Below are 19,168 nucleotides of genomic sequence, written 5' to 3' on the forward strand. Positions count from 1 at the left end.
CCCTCTCATTTCCATGAAAAAATCATGAACCAAACGCGCCATTAGCTAACCAATTACACATTTGATGACACATCAGCATTTTATCATGTGATTTACATCCCAGCCAAACAATGTAGAGGACTAAAAGCTCAAACATTTTATCACTTTTTACCTTTCCTCTCAAAAAGCATTATGCCCAAACAGCCCCTATACTTATTTCTGAAGGTCAGCCTCGCTTCCTTCCTAACCAAACAGGTCTAAGTGGCTATGTAAACGGAGCGGATAGTGTAAGCACTTATTATTTCTCTTCGTAACGGACAAAAATGATGCGGTCAATTGGGATATTTGACCTATCCATTTACATCGATCCCCTCTCCTCTTTGTGAATTTCTCAATAAATCTACTTTTTATTTTTAGTTTAGCCGATGGTTGGATCTTTGTGTATTTGGTTTTGTTGATCATGTTCATGTGTAATGGCTTCTAATTAGTGGTTAAACATCTTCTTTATGTCATGTGTATATGCTTTACGCGCGGAGGAGTCTGTATATGCGCGCTTTAGGCTCGGTTTAGTTGGAGTGGTAGTCAAGCAAAGTGAGGGAAAATAAAATACCGTAGGGAATATTTAGAGAGGAAGGCGAGTAGATCGAGTAAGGTGATCTTGAGGAGAGAAAAATACAAAATTAACTAAAGTGTGAAATGTTGGGATTTTGTCTTTGATTCTTTGTGTAACTTCATGAGAATTAGATAGGGTTAGGGTTCTATCATGATTAGGAGTTTGAGTTCTATCATGATTAGAAGTTTGAATCCTATTCTAATTAGGAAGTTAGGCTAGAGATAGGGTTTTGGTTTCCCTATATATATTATTCTATTGGTGGAGGAAAAACCATGAAGAAAAAGTAGAGATGTAGTAGATGAGAGAGAGAGAGAGAGGGAGTTTCGTAGTCTTTATCCGTGCAAAAGATTACAAGAAGTGGACTTTGGAGAGAATATGAGAGTTGATTATGTATGTGAGGTTGAGAGATTGAGAGACGAGAGTTGAGTGGTTCCTCTTGTAGTTCTCCCTGATGCATAGTGAATTTCTCTTATTGTTGCCCCGTGGACGTAGGTCGAAGTTGGTCGGCCGAACCACGTAAATCTCGGTGTTCTTTTTCTTGATTATAGTTATTCTATCTTGTTGATTGATGTTGGCTTCCGAGTTGCGCATATCATGATAGGCGGGGAGACTGAAATTCCCCAACATGAAAGAGAGAGAAAACCCCTCTAATTTAATTGAGGGGATTTGGATGGAGAAGATGAAGAGACAATAAATTTTATTGTGGAAGATTTTTATATCCTCACATGTTTTTGCACGGTTACCTACTTTCATTTTTTTTAAATAAAAACCATTCCCACAAGAGGACTTTAATTGTATTTTAACTAACTCATCATCTCACATCGCCTTTCCATCCTCTTAGCCAAATGCATTTTTCCTTACTTCTCTTCCAATCAAACAAGAAGCACAAAAGGTCTTCAAATCAAATAAGAAGTACAAAAGGTATATCTTTCCTTGCATCTCATTACACCTTACCCTGCCTTATCAAATCAAGACTTACGCCAAGGTGAAAGGGTGAAAGAGAACTCTATAAAATCATAAGTTGTTTCTTCATGAGGTTAATAATCAATATGGAAAACAGATGTTTGGTTGAAATATAAGAAAATAGCAAGGAAAAGGTTTTGTGCATATATACCCCTCAACTCTTCCATATTTACAAAATTACTCTCTAAATCTTAGTATTTGTAAAATTACCCCTCAAATCTCTCACATTGAGCTCTTTTGCCCCTTCCACTTAATAGTTTTAGTTAACAAGAAAATGTTGCAACCTAATTGAAAATTTTTAATATTGTACAGTTTGAAAAATCAACATTGTTCAATGTGAGAGATTTTGTTTTGGTTTGGGGGGAGGGGTTAATTTTGCACGTACCAAGATTTGAAGGAAGTATAGAAAATTTGAGGGGTATATACAAAAACCTCTAATAAAAAAATGCAGCTTCCATACAAATACAAGGAAATAGCAATAAGCAGATTTTTATCAGTAAAATATAGATGAAAGAAAAATATGTGGCATATGTTGCTATTAAATGATTAGGTTGGTCAGAGCAATATTTCAAACATTACGAATCATAATGTCGGATAATACAAATTCAGGCAACGTGATAGGAATGGTAGGCTTCCTAATAACCATTTTGCGGATAAGAGGGAGTCTTAATCTCGCCCGTGTTCCAATTTTTACAGGCAAACTGAATGTGAGACTTAATAGAAATTTTGGGACATTGAAATTCTATTTTCTTTCCCACAGGGAATCAGCTGTTACCTATGTTATTTTCCAATGAAAGCTCTTTCCATATAATATTAAATATCATCATATTTCCTGTTTTTTAGGTTCTAAAAATTGCAAATACCTATTTAGATTTATAAAGGAGGGATTGATAATTTAGCTATCTAATTTTGAGTTTTAAGTTTAATTTTTGTTTTATTTATCTAAGTAAAACTATACCGGTCTTTTTTTAAAATTAATTCTACCGCTTAAACTATCAACTTACACTGATAAGGAATAACTCTATTCTCCCATAACATAGTAAAATTGGTGCTCATTGTCTCTTCCTTTTGTAAGCAATTAATATTAATATATTAGTTAATAGATAATCTATAAATTACAGTCTATAAAAAAATATAAGTAATCCATCGTGAAGGGTTAAAAAAATTCTAAACCCGTTTGGATACGATAGTTAAAACAAGAGGTTAAGTCTTTTGTGTTTGGCAAATGAAGAAGGGTTAAGAAGATTAATCTCATTACTTTTTTAAAAAATACCAGTTTCGTCCTTATTGGAGATTTATAAATAATTACCTCATCAAAAAAAATTAGGCTAAATAAACACAGACTTCTCTTCTGCTGCAGCGTCAATTGATACCATTCTCCAGGCAACCTTACGAATTGATGGAAGCTTACTAATAAGAATGTTAGCCTTTGCTTGGACAAAGGAATGCTTCGCCATGGTTTCGTAGATTGTCGAGGGTCGAATTGAAGCAAATCTTCTGATGAAGATAAAGAAACCATAGTAGTTGTTCATGCCTGTTAGAATATTCCGATATATACAACTTTTATTAAAAAGAAAGTGTCATATATATATATATATATAAAGGCAACAAGAATAAACAATAACATGCAAATAAATAAACATTTTGTTCACCACCTGTTTCATTTGCGTTGTGTTTGGATATAAATGTAAATCACACTTTTCTGGAGAAAGGGGAACAATATACAATTTGGATACAACAATTTGTATTTGGAATGAATTTTAGAATTTCATGATTCATCTCCAGAGATTGATAAGCAAAAGTCTTGGCACATGTTGACGACCATTTTCTTTGCTCTTAGTATCTTCCAGCAGTATAACAAAAGAAGAATCAAGCCTTCAGGGGGTAAAACAAACTTCTATGTCATTCAAATAAAGAGTTTGCAACCAATTATTTCTGCACAAACAAGTTTATAATGTCTGGTTATCCGTCGACGAGAACGGGAAGTTGTTCGAGGCAAAGGATCATTGTCCTTTTCAAAGGATGTTTGAGAAGGAACTACAGTTGAAGAATCAAGACATATTAATGCATCTGCAGCATGAACAACTCCTTCCCTAACAAAAATCTTGGAAAATGTTCCTGGAAGCTTCTCCATAAAATTTTTAGCTATCTGAAGAGCAAGGATCAAAACATGAGGATCTTTCCATGCCAGAACACCTGCTAGAAAGCTAAACAACAAATGACATACATTCAGCACAAAGTTCTCGAGCTCTTTTCACAATCTCTAAATATCTTACATAATTTAAACACATGTAAATGGATCACTATCTAGATATATTTGTTACACTAAGTAATGACTGGATCATATCAGCTGAGCTGAAATACATAAGCTTTCCAATTACAGATAGACATTTATGGCGAACTGGACGATTGACGCTGGAGCCATATATCTATTTAATGAAAAAAGATATGAATGTCAACTGAAAACATATAACAGTAGTTGGCCATAAATAATAAATAATTTTTCAGATATTCAAACGAATCAAACCTGTGTTAAAACAGGAAGCAGGTTCAGCCCAAACTGTTGCAGAAGTTCAAGTTGATCTTGCAATAATTTTTCACGAGCTGAAACTTTATCTGTTGATATGGAAGTCGTCATGTTGTAACTTCCATCATTGATGTTTGATGAGGATCATCTATCTATAATGATTTTTAGACAGCCTACACCTACATGTATAGAAAAAGGCATTAAGCACGACTATGCATTAAGACATGACTACACACATACATATTCAAAAGAACTTTCACCTAATTACTTTAAAATTCAAAGATTTACAATGTCCTACAATCCCACAAGATAATAAGTGAAAATATAAAGGAAAATAAAGATGTCATTAAAAAAGGCATGAAAGTTGATTTTTATGAACTATATGAAAAGTCATTATCATTTGTAGATAGACTACATTGCAAAAATCCTTTTTTCCTTTCCTAAATTTTTTGTACTAGATTGAGAGTTCTGCTTTTAATTAAGCTTATAATAATCACAACACATTCTTTTCAATACTTGAAAATAAAAAAATTCAATGCTACAGTAATCTCCTGTTCTAAGTTATGGACGAAACAGGAAAACAATATGTATATAGCTTAGTTGGGCAGAACATGATAAACTTCATAAGTTTCTAAAATGTTTGCTACTAAGGAAACAAGTGGTGTAATTGTTCATTATTGTAATCTCTGAAAAATATCTATATAATCTTAATTTAACTTCATAAGTTGACAGCCAACATTAAACTTAGTCTGATATATGTGATATATAAATTCTAAAAGCACAAGCATCAATATAATTAAGCAAAACTATGAAATTATCAAATGAGGTAATTTTGGTCCAAGTTCTTAGTGAGAAATTATAACAAACACCTTTGGAACGCCAACTAAACTTGAAGATTCTATACAATGAGTGAGAGAGTAGCCAAACTTACTATGCCTACATAGACCTACATGCCTAAGGAAAATAACAAATGATGGAAGAGCATTGAAACTTAATAAGACGAGTAATGAATAAAATCAATAGCATAAAGATAAGAAGAAGAACCACAAACTTAAATTTCAAAGAAAATGAAACTAGTAATATCTTTAAATATATATTTCCAATGCAAGCAATTTTTATTCATCTTTCTCTCAATAAAGTAGTCAAGCAATTGGCATATTAAATAAGATAGTACTTCTAATTAAAAGTCTCGTACTAACAAGAAATAAAAATTTCTAATTATACCTCCAACCCTCTCAAATTCCAATACGCTCACCAACAATTGATAATATATTGGCAATCTTTAAAGGGAATAAATCCAGATCACCAAAATCATAAAAAGAAAAATCAAAAGAACTAATCTCTAGAATGAATACATAATTTTCAGATCCAAATCGAATTCATGCAAAATAGTAGTTATCGACTTGATGACAAATAAGATTTAATTTTTTTACCTTGGTGAGAAAAGGGCAAAGAGAATCAAACTCTAGCATGAAATTCATAATCAAAAACCTAGAATGAAACGAGAAAGGAGAAGGAGCTTACCGCTATGAGTCGACAAACTAATCAGGAAATTGATCTAAGCAAGTGAAGAGACCTTTGTCTTTGCAGGGGGAGCCAACTAGCGGGGTTTCTCTGGCTGGAGATTGGGTAAGGTCGTCGAGGTCCCCGCAGACCTCGAAGGTGAGCTCGGTGTGGAGGTTTCGGAGGTTGTAAGCTAGTGATTGGGGGAAAATTTTAGGGTGGGAATTTTAGTGGGGAAATTTTAGAAGGAAAGAAGTAAGTGGAAATTTTCTCTCACGAGATCCAGATGAAATAACTGCCCTCATAATTCCTTCGTCTACCCTCCTGTGAGAAGGCGGAACAAGCCTTGTTCCGCCTTCTCGCGAGGAATAGTTATCCCGTGTTGTGACGGGTTAAATGGGATAAAACGCTCACGTGCGGGTTTGTTAACCCTTCTTCTTTTTTTCCTGTTTGGCAGGCTAATGAAGGGTTAAACCCACTTAACCCTCCATTTATCCTCTTGCCAAACGCAGCCATAAGGAATAACTCTATTCTCCCATAACATAGTAAAATTGGTGCTCATTGTCTCTTCCTTTTGTAAGCAATTAATATTAATATATTAGTTAATAGATAATCTATAAATTACAGTCTATAAAAAAATATAAGTAATCCTTTCTTTTATTACACTATGAAAGCTTAATGTATTTAAAAAGTGTACAAACCAATATATGTAAATCAAAGAAATCAAAACAATACGTGCAGGCGTAATACACTTGTGCATAATATAGTAAACAAAAATCTATGGGACCACTGCTAAACATAACTAATAGGATGGCATAATATACTTGCGTATAATATAGTAATCACAAATCTATGAGGACCACTGCTAAATATAAAAAATAGGATGTCATACGAGCTTCATCTCTAACGTGTTGCGTCAAATAAAAACGTAATAGTTAATAGGGAAAAATACTTCCAGCTGTCAAAACCCAAGAAAACATGCTTCCCCATGCTTCACCCGCAAGACTTTGTTAATAGGTGTTTTACCCTCAAAATAAAGATTTTATTCTCTGAGCCCCCAAAACACAAAACTCAAGAGATTAAAATATGTGAAGACCATAATACCCTTCTCTCTCTCTCTTTTTATCATGATGTACTAAGATAATAGTTAAAATGATTGATGAGGATTATTTTATTATTTTCGTTGCTGATGAGGGGAACTAACTATTTGTATTGGGAGATTGTTAAAGTTACGGGTTAATTGTTAATGTTACGGGTCAATTGTTAATGTTACAAGTCAATTGTTAAGGTTATGAATCCATTCTCTCTCTCTCTCTCTCTCTCTCTCTATCATGATGTTACTATGATTATGTTGAAATGATTGAAGGGGATTGTTATTTTATTATTTTAGTTTTTTATTATTTTCGTTGTTGATGAGAAAACTAATTGTTTTTGTTTGTATTGGGAGATTGTTAAAGTTACGGGTTTAATTGTTAATGTTACGGGTTTAATTGTTAAGGTTACGGATTTGTTGTTAAGGTTACGGATTAGTTGTTAAGGTTACAGGTCGGTTGTTAAGGTTACGGGTCGGTTGTTAAGGTTTCAGGTTGGTTGTGAAGGTTACGGGTTTAATTGTTAAGGTTACGAGTTTAATTGTTAAGGTTATATATTTAATTGTTAAAGTTACGGGTTTGTTGTTAAGGTTACGAGTTGGTTGGTAAGGTTACGGGTTAGTTGTGAAGGTTACGAGTTGGTTGTTAAGGTTACAGGTTTGTTGTTAAGGTTACGAGTTTGTTGTGTAGGTTAACTTCACAACTAAAGCGTAACATTCACAACCAACGCATATCCTTAACAACAAACCCGTAACCTTAACAACCAACCCGTAACATTCACAATCAACCATTATCCTTAACAACGAATATTCTAAAAATATTGTGGCTATAGGGGTTTTAACCCCTAACATCTTGTCCAAACTCCCAAACTTTACCACTAGACCAAGTGACCCAAAGTATTCATTCCACTCAAAATATATATACATATATATCCTAACGTGTAACATTCACAACCAACCTGTAACCTTAACAACCGACCCGTAACCTTAACAATCAACCCATAACCTTAACAACCAACCCGTAACCTTAATAACAAATCCGTAAACCTAACAATTAAACTCGTAAACCTTAACAATTAAACCCGTAACCTTAACAATTAAACCCGTAACCTTCACAACCAACCCGTAACCTTAACAACCGACCCGTAACATTAACAACAAATCCGCAACCTTAACAATTAAACTCGTAACCTTAACAATTTAACCCGTAACTTTCACAACCAACCCGTAACCTTAACAATCTCCCAATACAAACAAAAATAATTAGTTTCCTCATCAACAACGAAAATAATAAAAAAATAAAAATAATAAAATAACAATCCCCTTCAATTATTTCAACATCATCATAGTAACATCATGATAAAGAGAGAGAGAGAGAGAGAGAGAGAGAGAGAGAGAGAGAGAGAGAGAGAGAATGGATCCATAACCTTAACAATTGACCTATAACCTTAACAATTAACTCGTAACATTAACAATTAACCCGTAACTTTAACAATCTCCCAATACAAACAATTAGTTCCCCTCATCAACAACGAAAATAATAAAAAAATAAAAATAATAAATAATCCCCATCAATCATTTCAACTATCATCTCAGTACATCATGATAAAAAAGAGAGAGAGAGAAGAGTATTATGGTCTTCATATATTTTAATCTATTGGATTTTATGTTTTGGGGCTTCAGAGAATAAAATCTTTATTTTTGGAGAAAAAAAATCCCTGAAAGTTTTTTTTTCCTTATGGCGAAATAGCATTTAAATAGCATAAGTTCACATGTTTTTGACGTATATACCATGAATTGTTGTTTGTGGCAAATTAGTACTCTCGGTCATGCCTCTTTCTTATACCCCTAATCCCTTGCCCTCAGCTCTCTCGCACCCGGTGCGGGACCATTTTTCTTCTCTGTCTCTACATATATAGCTCACACGCGTACAATTCCCCTGCACAAATGTTAAAAAACTTTTAAGAAAATATAAAGGAGATATATTTTACTGCCCCCCCCACCCCCCCCCACAACCCATCCTAAATACCTCACCAAGTACCCGCACTCCATTTTGTTACTTAATTTGGAGCGAAAACAAAATCCCCTTTAAATCCTAACCTCTCAAAAACAAAATCCCCTTTAAATCCTAACCTCTCAAAATAAGCCTCAATAGTTTGATTCATCTTAAAAATACGCATACTACACTAGTAAAAAAACTTAAAAATTAGTTAAAGAGGGTCGGCCGAGCGAGCCAACCCTGCTGAGTCCCACAAATTATGTCGGCCATATGTCTTGATAGCCATACAGCACTCACCAGTCGAGGGCGAGCGTGGCATACATAGCCAACCGACCCTTTATACTCTCTTTGCAGCCACCATGCCTCTTTCTTATAGCCCCAATGCCTTGCCCTCGGCTCTCTCGCGCCCGATGTGGGACTATTTTTCTTCTCTCTGTATATAGCTCAGAAATTATGTCGGCTGACCTCTACTCTTCTAAAATCTCTTAACTCTAATTCCAATTCCTCTCAAAAAATGCCGCCATCACTTGAGGAATCCGAAGCTCTCAACCCAAAAATTCTTGCTCGCCGAAGAGATCGCCTCCATCCTATCAGTAATCGGCGACAAAATCCCCGAATCAAATATCATCGGAGCCCTAACCGCCGCCGGAAACAACCCTGATCGCGCTGTCGGCATCCTCCTCGACTCGCCGGAGCTAATCGCAGACCCAAAACCCGTTAAAAAAGAGGTAGAGTCTGAACCCCCGATAAAAGCTACTGAGCCTAAGATCGTCGAAAAAGACACTGAAGTCAATCTTGAAGAGGAAGTTGGTGATAACTCGAGTCTTTTAGAATCAAATACTGTTTTTAACAAGAAAAAACAAGGAACAAAAGTTGAGATGGCTGATTCTAATAGGGTTGCTATTCCAAAGGAGGAGGCTTTAGAAGAGTATGAGGAGGTTTTAGCAAGGAGTCATTGTGCTCCTTATCTTAATCCGGAGACGGTAACAGATTGAAGAATTCAATTGGTGCCTGAGGTTGATGCAGCTGAGTTTGCCGAGTTTCCTGAAGAGGGCAATTGGGTTTTTATCGGGAGAACTTATGTAGCTGGGTTATCGACTTGTCGAGGGAAGAAGAAGATTGATCCTGGTGAGATTGTTTACTTTACCTTTCCAAAGACTGATTTTCAAAAGCAATATGGGAGAAGGTGGGTGAGGGTGAAAGCTGCAGCTGCATCGTCGGAGATTGTAAGATTTTCTACCAAGAGAGCTGGAGAGGTTTGTCACCGAGTCTTATATATATGTGCAAGTCTTTATTCCTTCATATTAGTTGGTTTTTTAAAATTAATGGTATGTGTGCATTTGGTTTTATTAGATTGGTAAGCTTCCACCAGAATGGTCGACGTGTCTCATTCCGCTTGTGAATTCGTCTAAGGTTAAGGTTAAGGGACGGTGTGTGACTGCGACAACTGAACTTAGATTGATGCAAGATTTTTGTTATATGTTAGGTAATTTTGATTGGCTTTGTCTTCTACTGATGTTTGAATTTCTTGATGTGATGTAATTATCATATGTATCTTGTATGTGTTACTTTGCAGCTTATACATTCATAGTTCGATTTTTACGGAAGGGGATAAATCTTCATTTAAGCTAGAAGCTTCTGCACCGATAGATCCTAATGTTTGTCCCCTCCCAACTCTCTTCAGACTAATGAAGATGAAACCAGTTCAAAAGGTTCCCCTTAAAAGTTTCTCTTAGAATTTATTGTCGGCGTTAATTCTTGTCATTGTTTTAAATGGTGGCTTTGATTTTATTTGATATAGGCAGAATTCACTCCTGAGGATCTTGATTCCGGAAAGCGAACTCTAAGTTTAAGAGTAAGAACATCAGGATTTTGATTGTTATCCCATTATGTTTCTTCTGTGTAGCCTATCTTAATTAAATAGCTCGTCCCTTATTTTTTCTTGAATGCAATTGAACAGGGTGATGGTGAATCCCAAATTGTGGGTCTTGCAAAACGGCGAAAAACAGGCACTACTTATGCTGAACAGGATGAAGATGAACAAGCGATCTCTGAGGCCTCTTTGAATAAACTTGTCGGCACTGCAGAGTTTTATGACTTAGAGGTCATCATAACGCTTTTCTGGACTTGCTGTCCTCAGCATTTTTCGACTTACTATGGATTTTTGTGCTAATGGCAATTTTCTTGTTGAAATTGACAAGAGGCAGAACCTCCAAGCACACTCCTCTGTAGTTTGTGGCCATACTAAAAACAAGCCCTCTATTGGATGTCAAAACTAGAGAAGGGGCAGCAAGCAGAAAAGACACTTCATCCTTGTTGGGCAGAGTACAATATTTGTGATACGTAAGAAGAAATATTTCTTAATTTAATTTTGTTATCAAAATTAATAATTTTGTTGTTATGTGGTTACTTGTTCGTGATCTATTCAATCTTGTCTTGACCAGGAGAGCATCAACTATATATGTGAATATTTTCTCTGGAGAAGCTATAGCTGATTTTCCTAGTGCAACTCAGATGGCACGAGGAGGGGTAAACATTCTTTCCCTTGCACATTTTAATTTGCACACTGAAATGTGAGGCCCTTGTTTTGAAAATATGATAGGTTTTGGCCTATTAGGAAAAAAAGTGGGGGAGGGGCACAATATACTGCTGAGTTATTTGCTTTATATTTTTTATAGCTCATAAATAGTTCATGTAAATGAAATATTAATGATTAGTGCATATATATTTTGGTTTTTACTATCATGAATATCAGCAATAGTTCTTCTCATGTGCATAAATGAGATACACTCCCTCTACTACAGAGATTATTTGATATTAAGATCTAATATGAGAAGAAAGATTGTTCATACTGCAAAATATTAAATACACATGCTACAATATAATTGGTCAATATAAGAATTGACCAATCTCCTGGGGTGCCCTTCCCCATATATGCATGTACTTGTATCAGTTGATAGTGTAAGTATATGCACATTGGAAACTGAAGCTATGATCATCGCAAGATTTTAAATGTCGCCCGACATGTCCGACATGTCGGCCGACATATCGGTTTGAGGGCTTGACCGATACGACATGGACATTTTCAACTCGTATGTCGGTTTTCAGGGCCAAATCGGAAATATTAGGGTTATATTGGGCATATCGGCCTATTTGCTTTGAAAAATCGACCGATATGGTACTTTTTTTAAGATCTGTTTTTTGTTATGGGGTTTGGGTTTAGTGATAAATACTCAAACTCGTTTGACCCGTTCTCATATTTAAGGGTTTCTTATGAACCCGATAGAAAGAGTTTATGAACCTAAATCCATATATTATTTACTTTTTTATATGTTTAGTCTATAGAATTTATAAAGTACGCTTATATTGAATTTATGAATGCTTAGGTTACATTTAGGACATGATATTATACATATGCGCACCACCCGATATAGCAATCCGATATTTAGTCAATGTCCCCCGATATATCCCCGATTTTTGCTATCCGATATGAATTTCAGCCATCCGACATGAACCCTGTTAGATAGTGAGAAAATCAGAGGGCTTAACCATTTCATTCATCTCCATGGGTATATATAGGGTTACATATAGGTAATAGGCTAATGGGTTAATGGGCCCTAACCCGATAACCCAAGAACTAATTCTAACACTCCCCCTCAAGCTGGAGCATATATATCAATCATGCCCAGCTTGTTACATAGAATGGAAAACACATTAGGTGAAGTAGCTTTAGTGAGAATGTCAGCTAACTGTTCTGAAGACGGAGTGAACTGAAGAGATATCACTTTCTTTTCCCAAGCATCTCTAACAAAATTACAATCAACTTCAATGTGCTTAGTTCTCTCATGAAACACTGGATTCTTTGCAATGTGGATAGCAGATTGATTATCACAATGCATAGGCATAGATCCAGGCTGCGAAAAGCCAAGCTCGGTCAGCAGCTTCTGTAGCCATATCATCTCACAAACAGTATGAGCCATAGCTGTTTCTTATACAGTAATCCTTTTCCCGGACAGCTTTTAACATAAGCCAAAATTCTTAGAGCAGCAGTCCAGTGAACCTCTCTAGGTATATGCATAAACCTGCTCAATACTCCCACTGCAAAGGTAATATCAGGTCTGGTCACAGTAAGATAGATCAACTTGCCAATCAATCTCCTATATCGGCCCGCATTATTTAGGAGAGGACTATTATCACGCCACAAGTCTACATTCACTTCCATGGGAGTGTTTGCTGGCTTACATCCCAAAAGGCCCATTTCTTCTAATAGGTCCAATACATATTTCCTTTGAGATAGAAGTAAACGGTCCTTTTGATATGCAATCTCAATGCCAAGAAAGTATTTGGGTTTCCCCATATCTTTGGTCACAAAGTGACGTGAAAGGTACTCCTTAGTCTCTCCTATGGCAACAAGGTCACTCTCAGTTAGCAGGATGTCATCAACATATACTGCCAGAACCACCAGACCAGATGTAGTACGCCGGATAAAGACGGAGTGATCAGACTGACATCGTTTGAAACCGACACCAGATATAGCAGTACTAAATTTCTCAAACCATGCCCGTGGACTCTGTTTGAGACCATAAATTGCCTTTTTAAGCTTACAGACAATATTCTCCCCCTGAGGTTAAAAAAACCCGAAGGTTAGTTTTGAGGAACCCGAAGGTTAAAAACCCGAACCTCACTGCCTCCAAAAACCCTAGCCGCAAAAAAAAAAAAAAAAAAAAAAAAAAAAAAAAAAAAAAAAAAAAAAAAAAAAAACAAGCGACGAAGGCTTCGATCTCAGCTGCTGCTCTTCTTCCACGCTCGCCGACGTCATCGGAGATCGCATACTAGCCGCCGCTGTCGTTTGCTCTGATACCATGTTAGATAGTGAGAAAATCAGAGGGCTTAACCATTTCATTCATCTCCATGGGTATATATAGGGTTACATATAGGTAATAGGCTAATGGGTTAATGGGCCCTAACCCGATAACCCAAGAACTAATTCTAACAAACCCGACATCCGATATTTAAAACCTTGGATCATCGTATTCGAAATTAAATAGGTGTGGTCTCAAGGCTTAAAATTCTCCAAAATCCATGAGCAAGAGATCATCGTATTCGAAATTAAATAGGTGTGGTCTCAAGGCTTAAAATTCTCCAAAATCCATGAGCAAGAACATGCATTTGTATGTATTAAGTTTGTTCTTTTAATAGGTGCCTGTACATGAAGAACTGGAGTAATAACATATGAATCCATTCATATATAATAATGTTCACTAGATTGTGACCTATTCTTATTTCATCTTCTGCATACTCCTGAGGCAAATAATTTGATAGATGCAACTGCGATAATGTATGCACATGCTTCTTTAAGGCAAAATGCAATAGATATCATGGCTGCAAACCAATGATAGAGCAATTTGAATCAAATTTTATACATACTACATGTGAGCCTACACCTTCTCATGCGAAGAATGTTTGAGATAGGACATTCAGACAGTTTAAGGCAGGATATTCATAATGATACCTTTACTTTTATGCTATCTGAGATGTTTATTTGAACGTTTAAACAAGTTCAATAGTGCTCCATGCTGTTTTTTTATCAAGGCTCTTTGTCATAACTTGTAATTTAGTTGAGATTTTTTTGTGCTCTGGCTTTGCATTTGACTTATCCACTCTGCAGATTTTAGCAGATGCAATGGGGCTTGGAAAGACTGTCATGAAAATTTCTCTAATACTTGCAAATCCAAGGGGAAGATCATGAAACCATGATATAGAAATGGAGAATCCTGAGGAAGAATCAAATTTTGTAAAGGGAGGAACCCTAATTGTTTGTCCCATGGCATTACTTGGCCAATGGAAGGTAACTGTCACACATTATGCCTCTGTAACAAATTCAATTTCTCTTATCTATTATTTTAACAGTACTTTCAAAGTCCTAGTTTACTTCTAGTATTAGTCTTGGAAAACTGTATCCTGTTCTTTTTCTTTTTAAATCACTGAAGCATCCAGTTCAATTATTATTCCAGGATGAGCTAGAGACCCATTCACGGCATGGTTCAATTTCTGTATTCATTCACTATGGTTGTGACAGAACAAATGATCCCAGAGAAATTGCCATTTATGATGTCGTATTAACAACATATGGGGTTCTACAATCATCTTTTAAATCTGTAAGGATTATTGACATTCTTTTTTATCTACTTCTAATCTATATGCAGTTTTAGCCATGAATGACAAAGTTGTCTTCTATCCAGAATTCAAATTCAAAGCCGAGCATATTTCACAGAATTAATTGGTACAGAGTGGTACTAGATGAAGCACACACCATCAAATCTTCAAAAGCTCAAGTAGCCCAATCAGCCTTTGCTCTAACTGCATACTGCCGTTGGTGTCTTACTGGTACTCCTCTTCAGGTCCGTAATAACTTTTTTCCCTCTATCATATGACGTTCTGATTTACACACTACTGCTATGCTTGTATCTAAGAGGTGGGTCAATAATTTGGGCTGATATGCCTATGAGATCTCTTAATACTTGAAGATTATATTACTTAAACCAACTAGCTGTGATTTTCTTTCATGTTTTTGTTGTTGTTGCAGAATAATTTGGAAGATCTCTACAGCCTCCTTTGTTTCTTAAAGGTCCAGCCATGGTGTAATTGGGCATTGTAAGTGCAGCAACATTTGAAAATATATCGTGTTTCTTCGTAAAACGTCAAAAATAAAATCTACTGCTACTCCATTTTGCTTTCTATGTAATTAAAAATGAGTTAATTTCTATAATATTAATAATAAAATAGGGTGAGCTAATCCTCAATATTTAAGTATCAATAGATGCTTGCATGTTTTATATGTTTCGTATATGGTTAATAATTTTTAGTTGCTTAATTATGGAGTTATGTCTTAAAAGTAGCTCACTTAATTAGAATGAATGTTTGACGGTGTATTAATAGTTTTTATTGGTTAGTGATTTTGCATTTACAGCCATTCCCTACTTTCTTTATCTCTTTAGGTGGCAGAAACTGATTCAAGGGCCTTATGAGAAAGGTGATGAAAAAGGGTTAAGATTGGTTAGAGGTATTCTAAGATCACTGATGCTTAGAAGAACGAAGGACACAAAGGATACAAATGGAAGGCAAGTTGATTTTCTCCTCTCCTTACTACCATTAAAAAACATTTCACTTTGCTTCAACCTTCTGATTCTCTTTTGTGCAGGCCCATTCTCGTTCTGCCTCCTGCCACTGTACAGATTGTGGAATGTGAACAATCAGAAGCTGAGCGTGTTTTCTATGATGCTCTTTTCAGGAAATCAAAGGTTAGATTGCATCACATTTCTCAATCAAATTAAAGTAAATTATGTGGCTTGTATATATTATTCACTTGTCCTTACATGGTTGAAACACCATAGGTCAAGTTTGATCAATTGGTTGCACAAGGAAAAGTTCTTCACAACTACGCTTCCATACTAGAGTTTCTTAAATTGAGGCAATGCTGCAACCACCCTTTCCTAGTTGTCAGGTAAGAAAGAAACTAGAATTCCTTCCAGTATGAGACTAAACTAAAGGCTAATTTGTTTCTCTCTCATTTGCAGTCAAAAGGGAAATCAAAAGTATGCAGATCTCAACAAACTAGCCCGTCATTTTCTACATGAATCAAACTCAGCCCCCAGCAAAGCATATGTAGAAGAAGTAATTGATGGACTTCGTCGAGGGGATGTAACAGAATGCCCAATTTGCCTTGAATCAGCATCAGATGATCCAGTGCTCACTCCATGTGCACATAGAATGTGCAGAGAGTGCCTTCTTGCTAGTTGGTCGAGTCCAGCTGGTGGGCCATGCCCAATTTTCCGCAAGGCTCTGACTGAAGCTAGCCTTATTACATGCCCGTACGAGAATAATTTTCAGGTTGATGCACATGAGAACTGGAAGGATTCTTCAAAGGTCGCTGAGCTCCTTTACGAGAATAATTTTCAGGTTGATGCACATGAGAACTGGAAGGATTCTTCAAAGGTCGCTGAGCTCCTTAAGTGCATAGAGAGCATTAAGAGATCAGGTTCAGGTGAAAAGAGCATTGTGTTTAGCCAATGGACTTCATTCTTGGTTTTGCTCGAGATTCCTCTTCGTAAGAAAAATATCGGATACTTAAGGTTTGATGGAAAGCTGAATCAGAATTTGCTCGAGATTCCTCTTCGTAAGAAAAATATCGGATACTTAAGGTTTGATGGAAAGCTGAATCAGAAGAATAGGGAAAGGGTCTTGAAGGAGTTCAATGAGACCAGAGATAAGACGGTAATTAATAACATTTTCTTCACAATTAAACAAATTTATGCTTCTATTTGTGAGTTTGCGTCTCATGTTTTTGAAATTGTCAGGTCTTGTTAATGTCACTGAAGGCTGGAGGTGTAGGATTAAATCTGACTGCTGCTTGCTTCCAATGTCTTTCTGTTGGTAATTTTTCACAAAACCACTTAAAAATATGTAAACATTGATAAATTTCTTTCTCTGATTTTATGTTTCCTGTTGCAAACTATAGGATCCTTGGTGGAATCCTGCAGTAGAAGAGAAAGCGATCATGAGGATTCATCGAATTAGGCAGAAAAGGAAGGTCATAGTGAGGAGGTTCATTGTTAAGGTGAAGTTAAAATTCAAGAATTCCAGTTAGTTTTGATCCTTCTTTGGTTGATTGACGCTTCTTGAGCTAAACCTGAAGTATTGTTTCGTCATACAGGACACAGTGGAGGAGAGGATGCAGCAGGTGCAGGTGAAGCAGCAGCGAATGATTGCAGGTGCTCTCACTGATGATGAAGTCAGGACCGCTCGTCTTGAGGAGCTTAAGATGCTCTTCAGATAAGTCTTTTCTTTTTCGGTTTGTTGCAGAGTAGGGGGCTTAGACGGCAGCTGGATGATCGAAGAGATGACAATGTCAAATGTTGCATATTGGTTTTTTGGCAACTGCTTTGGTCATCTGGATGTTGATTTTGGTGGATTGGTTTGATCATGTCAATCCTTTTGTAAATGTTCTTATCCTTTTGTAAATGTTCTTATGCTTTGCGAATCTTATTTATATATGTAATATAGGTTATTGAAGATTGGCACTAGACTTTCTCATGACTTTTTCAGTCTTTTATGAAATGATATAATGGGAGAAATAGTTATTCAAAAAAGTTATCATGGGAGAATATTATCAAAATCTGAAGTATTGCAGAGGATGGACTCTGTTTGTGCAAGGGGGTGATTAGTCTGCTCAAAATTATCAAACTGCGAAAGAAAAGATGGCTTAATTTTATCTTTTGCAGTTAGCAGCACTCTTTTATTGTAAAGATGCATATGGAGATTACGGGTGGTAAACGATCGAATCGAATACTAAGGTGTTCGTATTTGTATTTGTTTAACATTATTGAATTCGAATGCGTAATCTAATATTCATATACGGAGTTTTTCGAATTCAAACTCGAATACTTGATATTTAATAAATATTCATGAATATTCATGAATACTTACCTAATATCAAAGTATATTTATTTCACTAAAAAATTTGATTTTCAAATAGTATTTGAATTCATAATGAAAATTATTCATTCATAGTATATATATTTAAATCAAATTTTTTATTGGAAAATATATTTAAGATTATTTAAGTCTTAAAATTAGTTCATAAAACTTAAGTAAAAATGATAAGTGAGTTAAAAATATGACATCATATGTGTAATAATACAAATAATAAATGATCAAATTTTAAACGAATATTTGATGGACAAATCGTATATACATCTGGTTAAATTCTATTCGTTAGTAAACTCGAATACTAAAACTATACCAATCTTTTTTTAAAATTAATTCTACCACTTAAACTATCAACTTACACTGATAAGGAAAAACTCTATTCTCTCATAACATAGCAAAATTGGTGCTCATTGTCTATTCCTTTTGTAAGCAATTAATATTAATATATTAGTTAATAGATAATCTATAAATTACAGTCTATAAAAAAATATAATTAATCCTTTCTCTTATTACACTATGAAAGCTTAATGTATTTAAAAAAGGTACAAACCAATATATGTAGACCAAAGAAATCAAAACAATACGTGCAGGCATAATACACTTGTGCATATATAATATAGTAAACAAAAATCTATGGGACGGGGGACCGCTGCTAAACATAACTAATAGGATGGCATAATATACTTGCGTATAATATAGTAATCACAAATCTATGGTGACCACTGCTAAATATAAAAAATAGGATGTCATACGAGCTTTATCTCTAACATGTTGCGTCAAATAAAAACGTAATAGTTAATAAGATGGCGATTCAATCATAAGAATTACAAGCGTTATCTATGTGCTTACACGGATTGATTTGGTTTGGTTTCTTGCTTCCAAAAACTGAATTGTACATAATTTTTTTGGGACTACTGCTCCTTTTTTTGAAAGGCGATAACATAAGCTGAAAGCTTTTTTTTTTTCCCCTTATGGCTAAATAGCATTTAAATAGCATAAGTTCGC

At 35.4% G+C, this 19,168-nt stretch overlaps 1 protein-coding gene across 1 annotated transcript in view; it reads left to right on the forward strand.

Moving 5' to 3' along the window:
• LOC109837525 (putative SWI/SNF-related matrix-associated actin-dependent regulator of chromatin subfamily A member 3-like 3) overlaps window positions 1-17,816 on the forward strand; it is a 27,824-nt gene extending 10,008 nt beyond the window's left edge. The window contains 21 exon segments of the mRNA XM_020405810.1: window positions 9,682-9,930; window positions 10,028-10,142; window positions 10,145-10,160; window positions 10,251-10,386; window positions 10,476-10,529; window positions 10,635-10,778; window positions 10,875-11,017; window positions 11,119-11,203; window positions 14,343-14,522; window positions 14,689-14,832; window positions 14,917-15,075; window positions 15,261-15,328; window positions 15,673-15,795; window positions 15,876-15,975; window positions 16,069-16,178; window positions 16,252-16,564; window positions 16,634-16,759; window positions 16,829-16,948; window positions 17,032-17,103; window positions 17,193-17,291; window positions 17,388-17,816. Of these exon segments, the coding sequence (XP_020261399.1) occupies window positions 9,682-9,930; window positions 10,028-10,142; window positions 10,145-10,160; window positions 10,251-10,386; window positions 10,476-10,529; window positions 10,635-10,778; window positions 10,875-11,017; window positions 11,119-11,203; window positions 14,343-14,522; window positions 14,689-14,832; window positions 14,917-15,075; window positions 15,261-15,328; window positions 15,673-15,795; window positions 15,876-15,975; window positions 16,069-16,178; window positions 16,252-16,564; window positions 16,634-16,759; window positions 16,829-16,948; window positions 17,032-17,103; window positions 17,193-17,291; window positions 17,388-17,510 (2,679 nt within the window). The 3' untranslated portion in view covers window positions 17,511-17,816.

The sequence above is a fragment of the Asparagus officinalis genome, chromosome 4, assembly GCF_001876935.1.
Source record: "Asparagus officinalis chromosome 4, Aspof.V1, whole genome shotgun sequence".
NCBI lineage: Eukaryota > Viridiplantae > Streptophyta > Magnoliopsida > Asparagales > Asparagaceae > Asparagus > Asparagus officinalis.